Genomic DNA, 21,463 nt, shown 5'->3' with positions numbered 1-21,463 from the left:
TTGGAATAACTTGTGCAGTACTCAGCAATTTAAAAGAATGGTATCAAAAAGCCTCAGTTGATTAGCTACAGTCTGGAACTAGCTGACTATCAGCCACATTGCAACAACAAATAATGAGAGCAATTTCTGATTATTATTAGTATCAAGATATTCAGTATTTGGATTTTTTCCAATTGTTCTTAATTTTTATATGGTTTATTTACCATATACCAAAATGATATCAAAAATTCATTCCAAACAATAATAATTAAAACAATATGTTAAATTCATAAAATAAATATTTGTCAATTCTGAGATACATACATTTATGTTTTATTGTCACATATAATATGGAGATTAGTTGGTTGGGATTATGAACAATTAAAGGAAGTTCCTAACTTACAGCTGTCCAGGCTCCTCTTTTACATCGACAACAAAGCCATCCATCGTGGATTTCGTGAGAAGGAATACCATAACAACCTATAAGGAAAGAGCAAAAATGATACGACAGGTTTTGCACTTTGTTATTTATCTAGCTAAAGCAGTAACATGTAATTGAACCATTAAAAAAAAAGATTTGTATGCTGTGATTAAAGAAAGTGAAGAACAAGCATTTGCTCAAAAATATGCAGCTGAAATAAAAGCAACAGTTCTCATTCCTCAAAGCAGCTTTCTTCAAAAATTCTTTGACTATGATAGCCTACTTATTAATCCAATACCCTTGCCATGGGAGAAAATTACTATTTGATCACAATAGTAATAATGTTCTATAATGAAGGGCCAGTACTGGGTAATGATCAATGCTGTGATTCAATCAAGTCACTTAAGTGTTCTAAGCTTTTAGGTCATGGTGTAAAACATGGTTGTAGAACTATAGATTCCTGCAAACACAACCGTTCAGTAATTCAAATCATGCTCTATTTCTGCTGTATAGAATATTTAAACCCATTTTCTGATTTCACCAGTATTAGGCTCTTTCATTTTTTGATACAAATGATTTCTATATCATCCTACATCTCCTCTAGGAATAATGATAGATTAATTATAGTAGTTACTCAAAGATTAGCTGAACAATGCAAACAAAATGAAAGTGGAATGTAAAGCTATGATACATACTTGCATGGACCTGTACACAACATTTTACACAGGATATTAGCATACTAGTCCCATCTTCTTCAATAAAGCCATTGGATGGATAGTTTTCAGTATTTTCCTCGCTATAAATAAAACATATCTCTGGAATAAGTGGTTTTGTCTTTTCATTGGACACACGTATTTCTTTTTGTTTTGTTTCAGACCAAGCATATATTTCTTCATTAGGTTTATCAGCCTGAAAAATAAATTATAAATAGAAACATGTTTACTCAATTTTCTTGTAATTTATTTTTTAAATTGCCCATAATTTATAATATTATATTTGATGCAATTTCTTTTTGAAGTTTTTATTTTTGTAAAATTAGAAGTTGAAGCAGACTTTGGCACTTATTTTTAATCTTTCTTGTTTCTGTCACCGCATTTAGTTCTTACTATTAATTTTTAGAATTGGTAAAATAAGAAAAGAGCAGAAAGCAGTATATTGACAATGAGGGAAGCATCAAGAGTCGTTCTATTAAGTAAAACTGCATCTGCTGTAGCCAGGGAGTATTTGATTAAGACCTGGAAATTTTGTCTCATGAGGTATACAACCAGGAATATCATTATTCTATAGTTGCTGAACTAGATTGGATTCAGATTCAAAAGAAAGATCTAAGCTCTGGCCAAAAATGGAGGCTACACTAATTAACTACCAATGTAATGTTCACCCTTTCATAAATTCAGTGGTGGGATTCAGCCAGTTCGCACCAGTTCAGCAAAACCGGTAGCTAATTTTTTGTTGCCCAGGCCCAGAATGGACTTCTGGAAGTAGCATCCACACAGAGAAGTGATTGTTCACATACTGAATCCCACCACTGCATAAATTGGTAAATTTTAGGGATGCTTAGTACAATATACAGAGTACAATATATACAAAACAGGGAGAACATGAGTCTTTTTAGAAGTTGCCAATTTTTGTAGCAAATAGAATGAAAATGACAAATGTTTTGAAGAACAAAAAAAGAGAAAAAATATCACAGCTATCAGTGTATCGAAATGCATATTTATTTTATTTAGCCATATGGTAAAATAGATTATTATCCATGATTACATATCATTAATATCTGAACAGCGAAAACTACAGTAAACGCATTGAAGAACATACGCTCATATTGAGACTGAGTCAAAATAATTGCAATGTAAACACTAGAAGATGAGAAAATATTTATTTCAATCTGAAATGGAAAAGGCAGCCATGTGAAACAAGATTTTTGAAGTAGCTGCCCAACTGTGGAATGCTGTCCTTAAAAATAATCAGTATCTTTATTATCAGGATCAGTCTTTTGGTTTTAAAAATTCTCCTGCAATTTTTTAGCACCTATTTATCTAATTGTTTTAGTTCCATATATGAAAATAAATTTGTTATTATCCATTCTTATTGTGCTTTATGCCGGGATTTAGGATATTATTGATATTTTATATCTTATTTGATTTTATGATTTATACAATACAGATAGTCCTTGACTTATAACAATTCATTTAGTGACCCTTCAAAGTTACAACAGCACTGAAAAAAGTGACTTATGAACATTTTTCACACTTATGACCTTTGCAGCATCCCCATGATCGTGTGATCAAAATTCAGATGCTTGGCAACTGGTTCATACTTATGATCGTTGCTGTGTCCCAAGGTCACATGATCATATATTCCAACCTTTTGACAAGCAACATCAACGGGGAAGCCAGATTCCCTTCACAACCGTGTTACAGTACTAACGTATCAACTGCAAGTGTGGCAAGAAAGGTCATAAAGTGGGGCAAAACTCATTTAACAAATGTCTCACTTAACAACAGAAATTTTGGGCTCAGTTGTAGTTGTAAGTCGAGAACTACCTGTATTTATCTATTTTGTAAGGTTATATAATAAATCAAAATAAATACATAAATAATACAAAACTTTCGGCTTTCCACAGCAAGCAGGAAAGTACCAAATCTCTATGTAAAATGGTAATTGAAAAAATTAAATATAATTTAAGCAATGTTGTTAATAGAATTTTTTTAAAAGCAAAGTTTAAATATAGTTCATTAAAAAAATTACAAAATGATCTAATCTTTCCCCTACATGCACATGGGAAGGATCTTGATATGAAAATCAGCTTTGCATAAAGTGAAAGAGGAGATCCGAGACAGGAGGAATATGCATTCATTATTTAAATTTCAGTGTATGTGCCTATCTACATTGAGGTAACTCCTAAGTGAAATTATACTCTTAGTTTAGATACACACATACACACAATTTCCTTCTATTTCTTTTGTCACATTATGCAACTAAGCAACAAAGACGATTGCTACAAACAAGAAGCATAGTTCTTCCTTCCTTCCTTTTTTAATGGTAAGTATTACAATGTCTAAGGGGCGCGGGGCTCAGTGGGTTAGGACGCTGAGCTTGTCTATCAGAAGGTCGGCAGTTTGGCGGGTCGAATCCCGAATGCCGTGTAACAGAGTGAGCGCCTGTTACTCATCCCAGCTTCTGCCAACCTAGCAGTTCGAAAGCACGTAAAAATGCAAGTAGAAAAATAGGGACCACTATGGTGGGAAGGTAACAGCATTCCGTGTGCCTTTGGTGTCTAGTCATGCAGGCCACATGATCACGGAGACGTCCTCGGACAAGCTCTGGCTCTTCGGCTTTGAAACGGAGATGAGCACCGGCCCCTAGAGTTGGAAACGACTAGCACGCATGTGCGAGGGAACCTTTACCTTTTACCTTATTACAATGTCTACATACCTCCCTGGAATCAGAGTACTTATTTTGATGTGCTAGATGGAGGTATATTTACCTTTCAAACCTTTACATGCTAAAAATAAAGAGACATTTTGTAGTTTCACAATAAAATAGTTGTGTAAGTACTAGAATTTTTGTGTAGCTGTACTTTTATTTTTCAAATAAAAACTTCCTTACCTTATAGTAAGGTTTGAGTAGTGTGCAAATGGCACAATAGGGTTCCAAGTTGGCAACAGCTGCATTGTACTCCTTTTCAGCAGTAAAATTTGGTATTCTGTTCTGCCAAAGATAGACGAGAGGCTTGGCCCAGGATTCTGTTTCTTGTATTTCCTCTTCAATTAAGAGAGCCTCAGGCAGTTCTTAAAAGAAATTGACATATGAAATAACTATATTTGGAAGGTAAAAGCAAACAATTATTTAAGTGGAAGTTAAAAAAGAATGAATGGCAACTTCATGAAAATGCATAAGAATAAATGAATTCAGGTTGAAGAGGTAGCTTGTATTTCAAAGATACAGAGAATTCCGAAAAGTCAACCAGTTCTCTTAACTCCCTATTTATGACAAGTTACTCATTCCTGCCAAAATATATATCAAGTGATAGTCAAACATGCCTATCACTGACACACAGAACAATGTGCTATTTTGAAAATAACTCCTTAAAGTTATTAAAATCTTTTATACTTTAAAGAAAATTATGTATCATAATGTGATCTTGGGATATTATTAACTAATTTATGATTAGCAAATCCTTTGCACAGAAGAAATTTAATGGTACCCTATATACTGAAAGAACAAGATGCTTAACTGTAACATCCATTCTTTGAATGATCTTCTGGACATTCAAAAGTATAGGTTCTACACCTGCTCAAATCTTTGTCAGAAACTATCTACAGCTAATGTGCTTTTTGATGGAAAACACAACTGAAACTTGGGGTTACAACTTCCCCTTCTGCACAAACAGAGACAATGAATACTGCTTTTAAAAGCAAATTTATTCAAGGCTAGTGTCCTCCACCAACAGAACTGAAAAACTAAAACAAAACATTAGTTTGAGGCCTAATGTTACATGGTATGCGGCCAGTTTATTTGCAAGACTGACGGTATCTGCTCATGACACCAGAATAATGTTGCAGGATTCAATCTGAGTCAGTCACTGGGACCAGAGGTTTGTTCTTCTAAGCTTTTGGACTCATGCTGGAGCCCATCCTCAGGGAACATTTCAATTTCTAAACAAGTGCACAGTGCATACATCCTAGAGATTGAGAAGTTCCCTGAGGATGGGCTCCAGCACAAGTTCAAAAGCTTGGACTCAGATGGGATCCTTGAAGTTAAGATGAAGTTACAGCCTGAAAATTGTATTGTTAGATAGACTGGATAATTTTGATACCAGATTTTGCTTTTATAGGGTTTGGAGGGAAGGACAATATTATTGTTGTCAATTCCCAGAGCTACCTTACATAAAATGGACAGCCATATAAATCATATAAATAAATAGATGATGTTCCTGAAAAGTTCTAATTAGACACACCCTAGGAAAACACATCAATTTCAGATGCAGATTATCCAATGCCTACGAACTATTAGATGGTTGAAATAAGATCTTCAACTGCCTGCCAACCACTAGTAACCTTTGAGATCAAAATAGGTTGTAAGTCAACAGGACTTAGGCTCAGAAGAGCTGTCTACCACCGACATGCAGTATTAGCGATTCAGCTGCTAAGCCTGGAAATATATTTCATTAAGAAAACCTTTGGAAACCAATTCTGTTGTGTTCTATGTAAGCAGACAAATGGCACTGTAGAAGTGTAGTTACCAAAGCCTCGGTGCCAACTATCATACCATTGCTATTAAACTGATTGCCTTTTGATATGAAAGGAACAACCTTGTGAAAACTGCATCTACTTAACCTCCAATAAAACAGTGAGAATGCAAAAGTACCCAGTTCTTCTAGCTACTGTAACACACAACTTCAGATGTTGTAACCCAGGGGTCTTCAAACTTGGCCCTTTTATGATTTGTGGACTTTCAATTCCCAGAATTCCTCAGCCAGGCATGCTGGCTGAGGAATTCTGGGAGTTGAACTCCACAAGTCATAAAAGGGCAAAGTTTGAAGATCCCTGTTGTAACCAGTTGAAAGAGTGCACCAAATGTGACTCTCAAATGTATTTGTTTGAGACAACCAAGAATCTATTGTCAATGCATGGATATGGATTGTTGAGAAACAGAGGTAGACAGCTATACATTTGCCTACATTCTTTAATGCTATAGAGAGATCAGACAGGGGAACTGAGACTGGAGTGTTGTATTTAATTACAAATTTTGGATACTTTTGAAATGTAGTAGTCTGATCTTAATTTAGAAATACATACCTCAGTATAATTAATTTTCTGACATACCGTATTTTCCGGCGTATAAGATGACTTTTTAACCCCTGAAAATCTTCTCAAAAGTTGGGGGGTTGTCTTATACGCCGGGTCGTCTTATACGCCGGAAAAAAAACAAATCAGTCGAGCGTCCCCGTTCTTGCAAAGCCGGGCCGCCCCGCGCAACTGAGCTAACTCCGGCGCGGCTCCGGGACACGGCTGGGCGGGAGCGTCGGGCGGCTCTCCCCACACGAAGGCGGCGCTGCCCGTTGGCTCTTGGCCCGAGGGGAGGGCCTCGCACCCGCCGGACTCACCTGTCACCAGCACCGCTCTCCCCCCCCCCACGGGGATGCGCTTCCGCCGGGCGGTGCTGTCGGAGACGAGCCAGCCTGGTGGCCGGGATCGGAGCTGCGCGCCGGACTAAGAGGCCGTTTCGTGAGGCGAGAGGGCGGCAGGAGGGGGGAAGGAGGAGGAGGAGGAAGAGTCCCCAGACGTGGCAGCTCTTCCTGCCGCCCGTGGAGCGAGGTCGGTGTCCTCATCAGCCGCCTTTGCCTTGGCCAGAGGGATGCAGGGTGGGCACTTTAAGAGGCAGGCAGGCGCGGCGTCCCAGGAGGGGCGTGGGCGCGGCAGTCGCTCTCCCGGTTTGGCAAGTTTCCCAGCAACAGGTCCGAGCGCAGGAGCCGCACCGCCAGGCTGCCCAGGAAAAGCAGCCACACCGAGAGGCTGCACGCCCAGTCCAGCTCCATGAGGGGCAGGGCGGGAAGCCGGACGGGAAGAGGGACCGGGAGCCCGGGCCAAGCACGCCTCGGCCGACAGTGAGAGGGAAGCGCACGAGTTCTAAAAAAGAGGCTGCGGGCAGAGCGGCCCCGCCCTGCGCCCAATGGGAGAAGTTCAAGGCCTGGGGGGGAAGCAGAAGGGGCACCGGCCGTGGTGGGGTGGCGGCTGCCCTCTGGCGCTGCCTGCCACCTGGGAAACGCTGCGCCTCGGGGGCCGGCAGAAGCACGGGAGCAGCGGGAGGGCCGGCGGGGCCAGTCGGGCCTTCGCCTCCTCTGCAACGGGCAGGGCATGTAAGTATTTTCCGGCGTATAAGACAAAACCTTGAAAATCTTCTTAAAAGTAGGGGGTCGTCTCATACGCCGGGTCGTCTTATACACCGGAAAATACGGTATCTAAAAACAGCAATAATTATAAAACATTTTAATAGCACTTTTAGTGTGAAATTATATCATGTTTATTCTTCAAGCGTGCAATTGTTGGGAAAATTCAAACAAATTTTGACTCCTATTGTCACTTTCTTTATTGTGTTCTTCACATAATGCAAAACAAGCAGATCTAAATACAATATAATTTTGGATTTTTTAAAAAAAAATATTCAAACATAAATGGAGAATCGGGTGACGTGGAAATTATATTCTTTTTTCATAAGTTTCTGTTATGATTTCTTGATGTATTTTTAATCAATATAACCATCAGCTAAATAAGCCACAGAAATTCATTTGGGGAACAGAACAACAGAAAGCAACATAGCATTCAGAATAAAATGAAAAAAGTCAGTCCTGTTTAGCCAACATATTCGTTACTTTAGTAGAGTAATGTAAATTTTATGTGAAGAATAACTATCCTCCTATTGAGGGTAGACTGAGAAACAAGCCCTTTCACAGAAACCTTTCTCAACACAGCCTAGATTAGCTAAAGCAGGGGTCTTCAAACTTGGCCCTTTTATCACTTGTGGACTTCAACTCCCAGAATTCCTCAGCCAGTGTGCCTGGCTGAGGAATTCTGGGAGTTGAAGTTCACAAGTCATAAAAGGCCAAGTTTGAAGACCTCTGAGCTAAAGCCAGCCGAAAAGCAAACATTTGGAAGCATATTTAACATCACTACCTGCTCAGAAGAATGTTACAACAAAATTGTAAAAGCGGGCCTGTTATGTTTGGGAATAAGGATTAATGTGAACAACTGGACTGTTTGTAAAAAGCAGGAAAGAATAGAACCCAGTACAGAATAAATGGTGTGGTGTGGAATCAGAAATATGACTTACAGATGGGGAAAATTATTATCAGGAGCGTTGAAAAACTACTACATAAGCTGTAGTTAACATTAATAATGAGGGCTCGCTATTCCTTGGAGAATCAGCATATGATGCTGATATGAAAGGAAGAGTGCAAGTATCAGGAAAGGAAAGGAAAAGTAATAATTGGCATTGGCTGTTTATAACTAATGAAGACAAATATATGATGAGGGAATAAGGCAGATTTTCATTTTCTAAGAATTTGTAGACAACAGCAAGTGGCAAATTCCTAAACGGGAAAATAGGAAGACATTTTACAGTAGCACAGGTAGTAAAATGGACACTGGGACCCAGCCGTCAAAAAAACCAGGCACTAAATTGCTCAAGCAGAAAGAAGAGCAAAAACAATGGAAAGAGCACAGTTGTGTGTCATGCTTTGTTTTTGAAAGAATAGGAGGAATTAGATGGTATAAATACCCGAATGGGTATAGGTAAAGGTAAAGGTTCCCCCGCACGTGCGTGCTAGTCGTTTCCAACTGTAGGGGCCGGTGCTCATCTCCATTTCAAAGCCGAAGAGCCAGCGCTCATCCGAGGATGTCTCCGTGGTCATGTGGCCGGAATGACTAGACGCCAAAGGCGCACGGAACGCTGTTACCTTCCCACCATAGTGGTCCCTATTTTTCTACTTGCATTTTTACGTGCTTTCGAACTGCTAGGTTGGCAGAAGCTAGGACGAGTAGCAGGCGCTCACTCTGCTACGCAGCACTCGGGATTCGACCCGCCAAACTGCCGACCTTCTGATCGACAAGCTCAGCGTCCTAACCCACTGAGCCACGGCGTCCCTTATATAAGGGACGAATGGGTATATCGGGGTATAAAAAAGCATTTATAATGTAGAGTTCAAAATGAGGGCAACTAAGTGCATACTAGGCAAGGAAATCATTATTTATATCCAGTGGAAACAGTTGATTGTCCCTTGATTTGTCCAACAGAAAGTGATGGGGATGATTTGGATGATTTCTTCTCCTGTAATACCATGGACCGCTGCACTTTTAGGATAGTTCAATTTTATTCCACCCATAGAATTGTTTTGTATCTAGTATTCTAACAGCTTAACTATTTCATATAAGAATCTCTTTTTTATACTTTATTTTTCAGCTACCTCAATGTGAAACAAGGCCCATTTAAGAAGCTATGGGATAGGGTGAATACTGGAATTTCTATTACCCAAAATGATCACAGTTAGGTTATCTAGAAAATTACCTACCTTGTTTGAATAATAATGCCACATGGAGTGTATCAGAGATAATCACACTTTTTAAAACAAAACCTGCTGTATGCCACCACTAACACTGTTCCTAATTTCATACAGAATCATTAAATTGAGCTGAAGTATAGGAATTTGGGTTAAACTGGGTAACAATTCTGTAGCCCAATATGGAGCAGTCTGAATGTTTTAGGAGGCAATAGGTCAGTTAAGCAGAATTGCATTTTAGCTTTATGCTTATCAATTTTGTACCCAATTATAACAGGGAAAAGGGGAAGGGAAAAGAGGACATTGGGGGGAAAAATACACTGTAATCAGAGACGTTCATTGAAAAGGTATTTGAATTCTTAAGGACCTCCAAACTCTCCTGACAATTCTACTTGCTAGAAGCCCTCTTGAATTAGGACACTCTCCTTCCTAGAGCAGTGAAATGAAAATTACACCTTGCCTGTTTGCTTCAGGAATAATTTTCCTGAGTGAATGGATGCCTACATAATGATTAGGACAAGATTATCTTTTTTTTGCCCAGATTTAATCCTTAAATAACACTGATATTTCTGAGTCTTTACTTGGAAAACAATTTCCAATGAAATCAACAGGTCTAGTCTGTTGAAAGTTAATAATTAGTAGTAAATGAATGTTAATATAGCTGAATTAGACAATACAGTGCACAAAAGCTGAATTAAATCATTTGTTTAAAAAAAAGATGCTGAAGCACTTCTAAAGTTAATCAATTGGCATAATTCAAATTACTTCAGTTTGGCTTAATACTTGCCTTATTTCAGTTCAATACTAATATTACATGTCAAAAATTATCAGGATTGGTGGACTTCCGGTGGCTCCGCGGCGACGGAGACAGCCTTCCCGGGCTGCCCGCGGCTCAGCTGAGTGTTTTTTCGCCCGAAACAGCGCCGATCAGCTGTTCGGGCGAATTTGAAGCCCCCTCCTCGGGAGAAGAGGAGGGGGTGAGGCCCCAGGTAGGGGTAGAGTTCTCCGGGGCCGCCTGAGCTTGGAGCTTGGGCGGCTGAAGGATTGAACTCCCCCGAAGCCTGGGTTGCTCCCAGCTGGCCGGCGTCTCTGCTCCGGATTTCTTGGAGCAGAGCCAGGCGTCTGCGACCACCCCTGCCTGAGGAAAGGACTATGGATTAAAAGGAGCAGGCAGAGCGGTACAAGAGGAAAAGGTGAAGAGGATTATTTTATTTTATTCTCGAGCTTGATGGATTTTTTAAACTTTAAGTGAAAGTGCGTCACAATTGAAAGTGAAAGATGGCGGCTAAACCTCCCCCTAAAACTCTTCGGAGTGGTGGATCTTCTCCGGTGCAACAATCATCATTACAGGCGTTGCACCCTCCTGATGTATTGACACCGAAGGACTTACGAGATGCTCTGGATAAACATGCCCAGGTACTTTTGGAATCAATTAATCAATCAATGGGTGATAAATTTGCACAGATGGAGGAGAAATTGGAGAAACTGGAGGAGAAAATAGAAGAGAGGATGGAACAGAAGTGCAGCGTGATGAAGGTAGACATTTTGTCTTCAGTGCATAAAGTGGCGGAATGTGTGGATGATTTGGATGAAAAAGTGGATGACTTGACTCAAAAGAATGCCATATTAGAAGCAAAAGTACGGGAGAATGAAGATTTAAGAGACAAAATGGAAAGGGAATTAAGTCTTGCTCAATATTACCAGATGCAGTTTGCTGTTAGAATCAGAGGCTTAAAAGAGAATATTAAGGAAGATTTAAAGCAGCTGGTTTCTGAGGCTCTCGAAGTGGTATTGAATCAGCCAGCATCTGAAATAAGAGAAGCTATGGATAAAGTGTTCCGTGTGAACTCATGGATTGCTAGACAGAGAAAGCTACCTAGAGATGTGGTGGTCTACTTTGCAAAAAGAGAAATTAGAGATGAAGTTATACAAGCTGCCTATGATGCTAAAGTTGTGATTGCTGATCAAGAAGTCTTGGTTTTAAAAGAAATTCCTCCAAAGATTTTAAGGAAAAGGAAAGACTTCACATTTCTTGTGCAAGAGCTTAAGCAACGAGATATAAGGTTCAGATGGGAGATTCCAGATGGGTTGATGGTGATGTATGAAGGCAAAAGGTACCGGCTGATTACTGTGAAGCAAGCGCGTGATTTCTATAATAACGTTTTAAAAGCAACCCCATTAACACTTCTGGAAGCTGCAAAGGGATCTGGAGAAGGAGAACATCAAGAGGTTGAAGTAGAGGAAAACGGTGCTGGAGGAGATCAAGCTATAACTTCTTTGGATGATCCTAGAGAGCAAAGGGTAACGCGTGCTGCTTTAAAACGAGCAAAGAAAATAAAAGAACAAGACCAGCAAAAGTCTTCGGAATCTTCACAATGTACTCATAGCCAAGCAGTGGGAGGAGCACGGCCTAAAGAAGATAGTCCTATCAAAGCAGTGCTTCAAGAGCTTTGGGAGGATATGCATGGCAACTAAATTTTTGACTTGGAACGTTAATGGACTAAATTCACCACAGAAGAGAAAGAAAGTTTTTCAATATTTAAAACAATTCAAGATAGATGTTATATGTTTGCAAGAAACGCATATTAGGGCTATGGACCAAAAGCTTTTATTGAACTCAAGACTGGGTACGCACTTTGTTGCCTCTGCAATGAATAAGAAAAATGGAGTGGTTGTTTATATTAAAAGTGCCATAACAGCGGACTTAATTGAAGCAGACAAGCATGGAAGATACGTACTGATAGACTTGTTGCTAGAAGGCAAAAAGACGCTTTTAGTTGGACTGTATGCCCCTAATCAACAACAACAACAGGCTGACTTTTTTAGTTTACTTCATACAAAGGTTACCCAGTTGGATTATAAATCTTTTATTTTTATGGGGGACTGGAATGGTGTTTTGGATGTACAGATGGATAAGGCTGGAGCTTTTAAGCGCATTCCAAGTCATGCTAGACTGCCTAAATCTTTTTTTGAAATGAAGGATGACTTGGAACTGCGAGATATTTGGCGTGAGAGACACTTGCAGGAAAAGGATTATACTTTTTATTCTGATAGACATCAATCTTTTTCGAGGATTGATTTTATTTTGGTGACTAATGATTTTTTTTTGAGGACTAAAAAGGTGAAGATTTGTGCAAGAACTATCTCTGATCATAGTCCAGTTTGGTTAGAGATTGATAAGGAGAAAAGAGACAGGCGCTCGTGGCGCGTAAATGAGAATTTGTTTAGAAATCAGAGAAATGTGGAAGAATGCAAACAGCGGATGAAGGATTTTTTTGAAACTAATATGAACAAAGGTACCTCTATGGATATGGTGTGGGATGCTAGCAAGGCCTACATGAGAGGGGTGTTGATATATATGAATAATAAACATAGACGTGCTGTGGAAGTTAGGAGGAAAGAACTGGAGAATGAAATAAAGGAAAAAGAAAAGGCTTTGATTTTGAACTCAGAGGATGTGAAGACTAAGGAGGCTATTAAATTGTTAAGAGGACAATTTGATAAATTAATGGCTGACCAAGTGGCAACCAATTTGCGGTTTGCCAGGCATAATACTTTTTGCAACGCTAATAAACCAGGTAGATGGTTAGCTTATAGATTAAGGAAAAAACAAAGGACTTCTAATATAGACAAGATTGAGCATAAAGGAAGGGTTGTGTTTCAACAGGACCTTATCAAGGACGCTTTTGTGGATTTTTATTCTAAATTATATGCTAAGGAGAAAATTAATGAAAAAGACATTGATATATATTTGGAGAATGCTAGCATCCCGGTTCTTACGCAAGTACAAAAAGAAGGGATTAATCAATTGATTACAGAAGAAGAAATTTTTACAGCAATTAAGGAATTGAAGGTGGATAAAGCACCAGGTACGGATGGTTTGACTGCGGCCTATTATAAAAATCTACAAATAGAGATGATAAAACCGTTAAAGGAACTGTTCCAGACAATCCAGAGGGGGGGAAAGGTGCCACCGTCTTGGAGAACAGCTTTTATTTCCTTGATTCCGAAGGAAGACCAAGATGCTACTCAAGTTAAAAATTACAGACCGATATCGCTTTTAAATACAGATTACAAGATATTTGCTAAGGTTTTGGCTAATAGACTGATGAGGGTTCTGCAACAGGTGATTCATGGGGACCAAACGGGGTTTATTAGTGGTAGGCAAATGAAAAATAATGTGAGGCATATAGTTGATGTGTTAGAGTTTTTGGAAAGGAACAACCAGATCTCTGCGGCGCTAATTTTCTTAGATGCTGAAAAAGCTTTTGATCAATTGAATTGGCAATTTTTGTTGAAAGTTTTAGACAAAATGGATTTTGGGGAAAATTTTTTGCAACCGATTAGGGCATTATATCAAAAACAAACTGCCCGAATTATAGTTAATAATAGCTTGACAGAAGCATGTAATATTGAGAAGGGCACAAGGCAAGGGTGTCCGTTATCGCCCTTGTTATTTGTGTTAACATTAGAGATATTATTGGTTAAAATACGGAATTCGGAAAAAATTAAGGGGATACAAATTAGAGATCAGGATTATAGATTGAGAGCATTCGCAGATGATCTGGTTGTTACAGTGACCCAGCCAGAGAACTCTGTTGTGGACCTGATGGAGATAATAACACAATATGGGAAGGTTTCTGGATTTAAAGTTAATACACAGAAAACCAAAATTTTGGTCAGAAATATGACAGTTTTGCAAAAGGCTCTTTTAGAAGGACTAACTGGATTTGAGATTGTTAAAAGGGTTAAATATTTGGGGGTGTTTTTGTCGCCCTCTAATACAAAGTTATATAAAAATAATTACGAAAAACTATGGGGGAAAATTCAAAAGGAATTGGAGAATTGGGAAAAATTGCAATTGTCTTTGTTGGGACGGATTGCAGCAGTGAAAATGAATGTCCTGCCTAAATTTTTATTTCTATTTCAAATGATACCGATTCTTAAGAAAGATTCTAATTTGGAGGAATGGCAGCGAGGTATCAATAAATTTGTGTGGGCAGGGAAAAAGCCACGAGTTAAACTTAAGATTATGCAGGATACTCGTGAGAGAGGTGGGCTTAAAATGCCCAATCTTAAACTATATTATGAAGCTGCTGCATTAGTAGGAATAAGTGATTGGATTAATTTGACACAAGAGAGATTATTAAATCTTGAGGGCCATGATTTGTTGTTTGGCTGGCATGCATATTTGTTGTATGACAAGAAGGTAGATAATGTGTTTAGAGTGCATATTTTAAGACAGGCATTGCTGAGAGTTTGGAAGAAGTATAGACATAAGTTAGATTGCAAGATACCACTGTGGGCAATTCCAAAACATGCAATAGAAAATATACATGCTGGTTTCAAACATGATGTGACTACGTACAAGGAGATCCTAAGTTTGGAAAGAAATGTCTGGTGTTTGAAATCATATAGCCTCTTGCGAGAAGGGAAGGTTGTTCAAAACTGGTTTCAATATACTCAGTTACGGGCCAGGTGGAAAGAAGATCAGAAAAATGGTTTTACAATGACTGATGAAAATTTGATAAAGCAAATTAGAAACCAGGGACCAGCACATATTAAACGGATATATCTTGCGTTGATAGAGATTGATTCAGAAACAGAACTTGTTAAGGATTGTATGATAAAATGGGCCCAAAACATCCAGGAAGTTATCACAATGGACACGTGGGAAAAGATTTGGGTGAGGAACGTAAAATTTACACAAGCTCAAAATCTAAGAGAGAATTTTTACAAAATGTTTTATAGATGGCATTTAGATCCTAAAAAGCTCGCAAGTATGTATCTGAATTATCAGCCTAAATGTTGGAGGTGCGGTGATGAAGATGCAACATATTTTCATATATGGTGGACATGTAAAAAGGTTAAGGCCTTTTGGATAAAAGTTTGGTGGAACATGCAGAAGATTTTTAAACAGAGGATAAAGTTTTGTCCGCAACTTTTTTTGTTGGGAATAATTACAGATGCTACAGTTGTGGACACTAAGTTGATGTTGAATTTAATTACGGCAGCAAGACTCTTGATAGGTCAGTATTGGAAGAAAGAGGAATTGCCGTCTATAGAAGAGTGGACTTTAAAGGTTTCCGACCTGGCAGAGATGGCGAAGATTTCGGCCTATTTGAAAGATCACTCGCAAGAACGCTATATTATGGAATGGAGAAAATGGATTGAGTTTATCCAGAATAAGTATAGGGTTAAGAAGTTTTATGTAGCATTTGAATAAGTCTTCTTTCTTTTTTCTTCTTTTTTTCTTTTAGTTTTTTTATATATATATTTAATATTACTAAGCTTTGTTTTATCCTATATAAGCTAGAGAGTGATGGATTTTAGAGTTTATAGTTGTTAGTATATGATTGTTTATGATTGGTTTTTTTTATATATACCTTGTATTTAGCTCTGGGAGGTCGGGGGGGAGGGGGGGAGGGGGGAGAGGTAGGGGGGAGGGTGAAGGGAGGGGGAGGGGGGGGTTTAAAGAAAAATTGTATGTTAAAACTTTTTAATAAAAAAAAAATTATCAGGATTGAATAGACAAAATATGCCAATATCAGATCTTTTTTGTGAATCATTCCAATTTTCTTCATTTTTAGCAAAACAAAGATACTGGTTTTTCTGAAAGACAATTTCAAGATTGTCTCTTTGCCAGCTGCAATATTACTTTTGCTAAAATAACACCATACCTAAGGTAAAATGTAGCCAATTACCCCCATGAGTTAATTAAGAACTTCCATTAAAAGTTAACTGACAAACTCTTACCACTATCAAAATTTTGAGCTACTTTATTATGTCTTAGGATCCTCTTCTCTCTCTGCATAGGGCAGACACATGCCACAATGAGTCATCCTCTGTACCCAGTGAGCCTCCTGCCCATTTTAATTTCTGGTCTTGAATCATAGCAATAGCACTTAGATTCATATACTGCTCCATAGTGCTTTTACAAGCACTCTCTGGGTGGTTTACAATGTCAGCATATTTGCCCCCAACAATCTGAGTCCTCATTTTACTGACCTTGGAAGGATGGAAGTCATCCTTGAGCCTATCAGGATTGAAATCCTGGCTGTGGGCAGAGTTTGTCTGCACTACTGGATTCTAACCACTGCGCCCTCACGACTCATCTTAGAACTGGCATCCATTTTTGCCTGCAAGACATTCTCTCCTCTTTCAGCTTCCACCTGTCTCCTGCTCCTGCCAGCTTCTTAACACATTTCAACTTCTCCTACTCCTATGACAGTGTCTATGCAATAACTTTTGTTTTTTCTTTCAACTCTATCCCAGATTATAACATACAAGTATTGCATGTACGGTGGTTGCATAACAAGATGGAAGATGGGATTTACTTTCTCTATTCTGCAACATACCCATTAATTTTATTAATATAATCTTGTATTTAAGCACTTTCTTGGTAGCAACAGCCAATTGGAAATTTCATTCTTGACACAACTAGCAGAATATGGATAAAACTCTGTCTCTGCTATTTCATGAAAAACACAAGAAATATAAAACTACATCTCAGCACAGTTTTTATTTATTCTGCAGACTAGTAATTTTTGAGAACTTACCAGGCTACACTACCAATTTATTTCTATATATGTGGTAGAGCTTGTTTCTTTAAAATGGAAGAATGATACAGATGAGGGGAAATGTACTTCAAATCTCTGCTCCTTTAGTTCTTTGGACCTGAGAGAAGTCTGACAAGGACAGCTCAAAATGTCCTTGTTTTCAAACATTTTACTTAAGTTCAGCCAAAGTTTACTATCATCGTTAGACACAAAAATAATCTCTAATTTAAAATGGAGCAATTTCATTTAAATTGAATAATTTTACCAGATGGCTTATAACAGTAATACAGAATTTTTGTGTAAATTAGGGGAACGTTCTAAACTATTGCTAAGCACATTGGTTTGTGCTTAAATTGTAAGTCACCCTGAGTCTTCGGAGAAGGGCGGGATATAAATGGGATTAAAATAAACAAATTAAAAAAATAAACCCACTCATAATCTTGTCTCCTTAGGACAGACGTGTCAAATACAAGGCCCGGGGGCCAGATGTGGCCCACGAAGTGGTTTCATGTGACCCGCGAAGCCATCCTGGAAACAGTGTGGGAACAGCCCCCGCTGCCTTGACCCCCGCCGAGGCCGGCCGGGAGCCAATGTACAATTTTGTGGTGGCCATCTATGCTGAAACGCATTCAGTCTTAGCTCCACAAGGCCATCTGGAAACAGCGAAGGACCAGCCCCTGCTGCATCGGCCCCGCCCACTGGGCGCACGCTGGGGAGGTATCACCCTTTGTGAGAAATAAAGAAATGCACCATTGCCTGGAGGTGGCCAGCACATGGCCCTGCCTACTTCGGGCAGGCTAGGGGCTGGGCAGCGTTGCGCTTCGCTTCAGATTCATGCCACCCGGCTCAGCCTCTCAGGACTGTGAGGAAAGTGCCCCACTGCCTTCCAAAACCAGGCAGGCTGAGGGCCGGGCAGCCTTGCGCAGGTAACATTGACTCTCATGCTGCTCATGACATCCCTTCCCTCAGAGCCCACCAAGTTGGATATGTGAAGTAGGCGAGGGCCATGTGCTGGCCACTTCCAGGCGATAGTGCATTTCTTCATTCCTCACAAAGGATGACATTTCCCCAGTTGTGTTTCTTGCCTGTTGTTCTCCCTCATCTCAAATATTTTCCCACCACTGGAAGGAAGGAAGGAAGGAAGGAAGGAAGGAAGGAAGGAAGGAAGGAAGGAAGGAAGGAAGGAAGGAAGGAAGGAAGGAGAGGGAGGGTCTGAGGGAAGTCCTGCCTTAGTCCTTCCCTGCTGCCCTTTCACCATCCCCTTGCCCCCTCCTCCTGGCCTATCCTGGGGGGGTCTCCCATCCTATTGCTAAGGAAGCTTTGGATACAAAGCCAGGTCTTCTCACATGGAGAGGGAGTGGGCCTCCCTCTTGACTTTGCCCTCGCACCCATCATGAGCAACCTGGCTAAGGAGAGCAAGCACAGCAGCAGCAGCAGCCTTGAGGAGGAGGTAAGTGCAGCTGGGCGCCCCTTTGGGGAAGTGGGGCTGGGCTTGGTGCCGCGGGTGCTTGAGGGATGGGATGGGCATTTGACCTCCGCGCCACCATCCAGCCCTGCCCCCTGCACGGCCTAAGATGAACAGTGAGGCTCCTCCAGTGGACCATGCCTTGGCACTTGCCCCGGTCCCATCTCCTTCTGCCAGAGACCTTCAGATCTGTCCCACTCCTGCCCAGGCCCCCACAGGCACCCTTGACCTGAACGATGTAGAGCTGGCCATGCCCACCCAGTAGGCCACACGCAGTCCAGCCATGCCCACCCAGTAGGCCATGGCCACCCTGGCCACACACACACCCCCGAGGGCAACCGCAATGCTGATGCAACCCTCAATGAAATTGAGTTTGATATCCCTGCCTTAGGACAAGCATATATTACATAGATACAGCTGATGGCTCAGAACTTTCTATAATTTGAAGACAGATGCTTCACAACTAATTGAAGTACTGTATTCAGTGAATTGGTGACATCACTCCACCCCAATACCAGTTCTGATACACATCTATAGATCTATTCAATTATTCACCAAGGAGATTAAAACAAAAACAAAGTTATATTCTGTAGCTGATCTATTCCTTATCAGTCTAGAAATATCAAAGAGAATAATTCTATGGTTGTAAAATACTAAGGCAGGAGACAGATGCCCAAGGTTTATTACTAAACATCCTTCATTTCTCCAAGCAGCAAAAAAAATATGATGTAAGTGTCTGCATTAGTTTAATCAAAGACTATAGGCAATTGCAGCATTTCCTTTATATTGAGAAAGCAAAGAAAGATTAGCATTGACTTAGTAATTTGGGCAACCATATTGCAGTTTTCAGCTAACACTAAATAACTAAATAACAGTACCTGACAGACACTTCAGAATGGTTATTGTTTTTTTATTGTTATTTAGAGGCATGCTGATTTTGATTATGAAGGCTACATATAGCTGTCATGACCAACAACCACTGGCCGCTTTCTTGTCTGATAATTCTTGGTCTGTTGCTGTTTACTACTTAAGACTTTTTTATGACAACCTGATTACTACCTGTTTCAAATTACTACCTCTCTCAATGTTATTCTGACTCTCAAAGAAATTAACAATCTCTTAGACTAATCAGCTATCACTCTTACACATGTAGCAAACCAAATTAGAAAAAAATTAAACTATACTGCATCAAACTCAATACTTTTTTTCCTTGTAGTTGTCTACTGCAAAGGACCCCAACCTTTTGGGCACCAGGGATCGGTTTCATGGAGAAAGGTTTTTCCATGGACTGGAGAGTGCATGGCTTTGTGTGCTGCCTGCATCCCATGGACGAGGTTTTGCTTGTTTGTGCAGACTGGTTGTTGGCATGCCGCAGCCCAATACTGACCATGAATTTTAAGAGAAAACAACAAATAAGCCTATAAAATGCATTTTCCTTTTTTTTAAAGGACTCTATGATTAATCTTTAACACTTCAGAGATAAAAAGTAGATATGGAGTTTTTAGAAAAAATGATAAACTTATAAAACCATAATTAGTTGTGTAGTGTAATAGTGTTGGGGCACAATAATTCAGCAGTTAAAGACACTGAGCTTGTCATCTGAAACAGCCTGGGTTCGAAATCTGAGTTCTGCACCTACCGTGTTTCCCCAAAAGTAAGACCTAACCCCAAAACTAGCCCTAGCTTGATTTTCTGGGTGGACCGAATATAAGCCCTACCCCAAAACTAAGCCCTAGTTTTGGGTGAAGCACACACATAAAAATCAAGCTAGGGCGGGGGAGGGGGGTGAAGCTGCCCCATGCGCTCCACCCCCATTTACCATAGCAGCCAGGCCTCCCATGAATCGACACCTGCCTCACCTCGCTGGCCCACTTGTTCTGCGGCACCCACTGGCCTGCATTTCACCGTCAGAGGCTTTCTGGAAAGGCCTCTGCAGCCGAGAACCAAGCTAAGGATTGAATCTGTAGCTCAGTTCTTGGCTGTAGAGGCCTTTCCAGAAGGCCTTTGATGGCAAAATGCAGGCCGGGGGGGTGTCATGTGCATCAACCTGCAGCTCCATTCTTATTGGCAGAGGAATTTCCTTTGGCCGAAGAAGTGGGCCAGCTAGGTGGGGCTATCAGTGCCACCATGAGGTGAGACTGTTGGACACCCACCCCCCCAAAATATGACCTGGTGCCTCTTTTGGAAGCAAAAAAAAGGAAATACAGTAGCAGTTCGAAAGCATGCAAATGCAAATAGATTAATAGGTGGGAAGATAACAGCATTCCGTATAGCTATGCTGGCCACATGACTATGGAAGGATTATCAGACAATGCTAGCTCCCTTTGCCAAGAAATGGTGATAACTCACTGTGCCCTAGAATCAGATATGATTGACAGGGAAACTTTACCTTCATCAGTGGTGGGATTCAGCCACTTCACACCACTTTGGCAGAACCGGTAGCTAATTTTTTGTTGCCCAGGCCCAGAATGGACTTCTGGAAGCAGCATCCACACAGAGAACTCTTTGTTCACATATATGAATCCCACCACTGACCTTAATAGCAATATAAAAGGATGCACCTTTTCACTCTTGTTTCATATTTGAAATTAGATACAAAATTCAGAACATAATAAAGGAGAAATAAATCAAACATTTTTTGACCCAAAACTGTGTCAGATCCAAATGTCCATTCAAGGTACAATTTCTCTCCCTAAGTGGGTTTGATATCTTTTTTAATGCTTCATTAAAATAATGTTTTTATGATGTTCTAAAGCTTTTTATATTCTGGGATGAAGTAATTACAGTATTTAAGCAACAGTTCTGAGTATCTTACCAGTTCTTTTTCCAATGCATTCAAAAGACAAAGAGAATAGAAGGATAGAAAGGACATTATGTATTCAGGAAACATGCCAAAAACATTTAATGCAGTTCATTCTACAATTATTGAATTTTTGGCATGAGATCAAATACCTTTTCATCTTTATCACTAAGCAACA

General features: G+C 40.0%; 1 protein-coding gene across 1 annotated transcript in view; it reads right to left on the bottom strand.

The window, feature by feature from the left end:
* Nucleotides 1–21,463, bottom strand: part of KDM4C (lysine demethylase 4C) — a 218,205-nt gene that overhangs the window by 67,168 nt on the left and 129,574 nt on the right. Inside the window, exons 14-16 of the mRNA XM_081319370.1 lie at nt 4,013–4,194; nt 1,096–1,309; nt 383–459 (exon numbers count right to left, since the gene is read on the bottom strand). Coding sequence (XP_081175496.1) covers nt 383–459; nt 1,096–1,309; nt 4,013–4,194 — 473 coding nt within the window. The remainder of the gene's footprint in view (nt 1–382; nt 460–1,095; nt 1,310–4,012; nt 4,195–21,463) is intronic.

This window comes from Vipera berus (genome assembly GCF_964194415.1).
Source record: "Vipera berus genome assembly, chromosome: 2".
NCBI classification, from domain to species: domain Eukaryota; kingdom Metazoa; phylum Chordata; class Lepidosauria; order Squamata; family Viperidae; genus Vipera; species Vipera berus.
The sequence above is the reverse complement of the archived record's forward strand: the minus strand, read 5'-3'. Positions and strand labels throughout refer to the sequence as shown.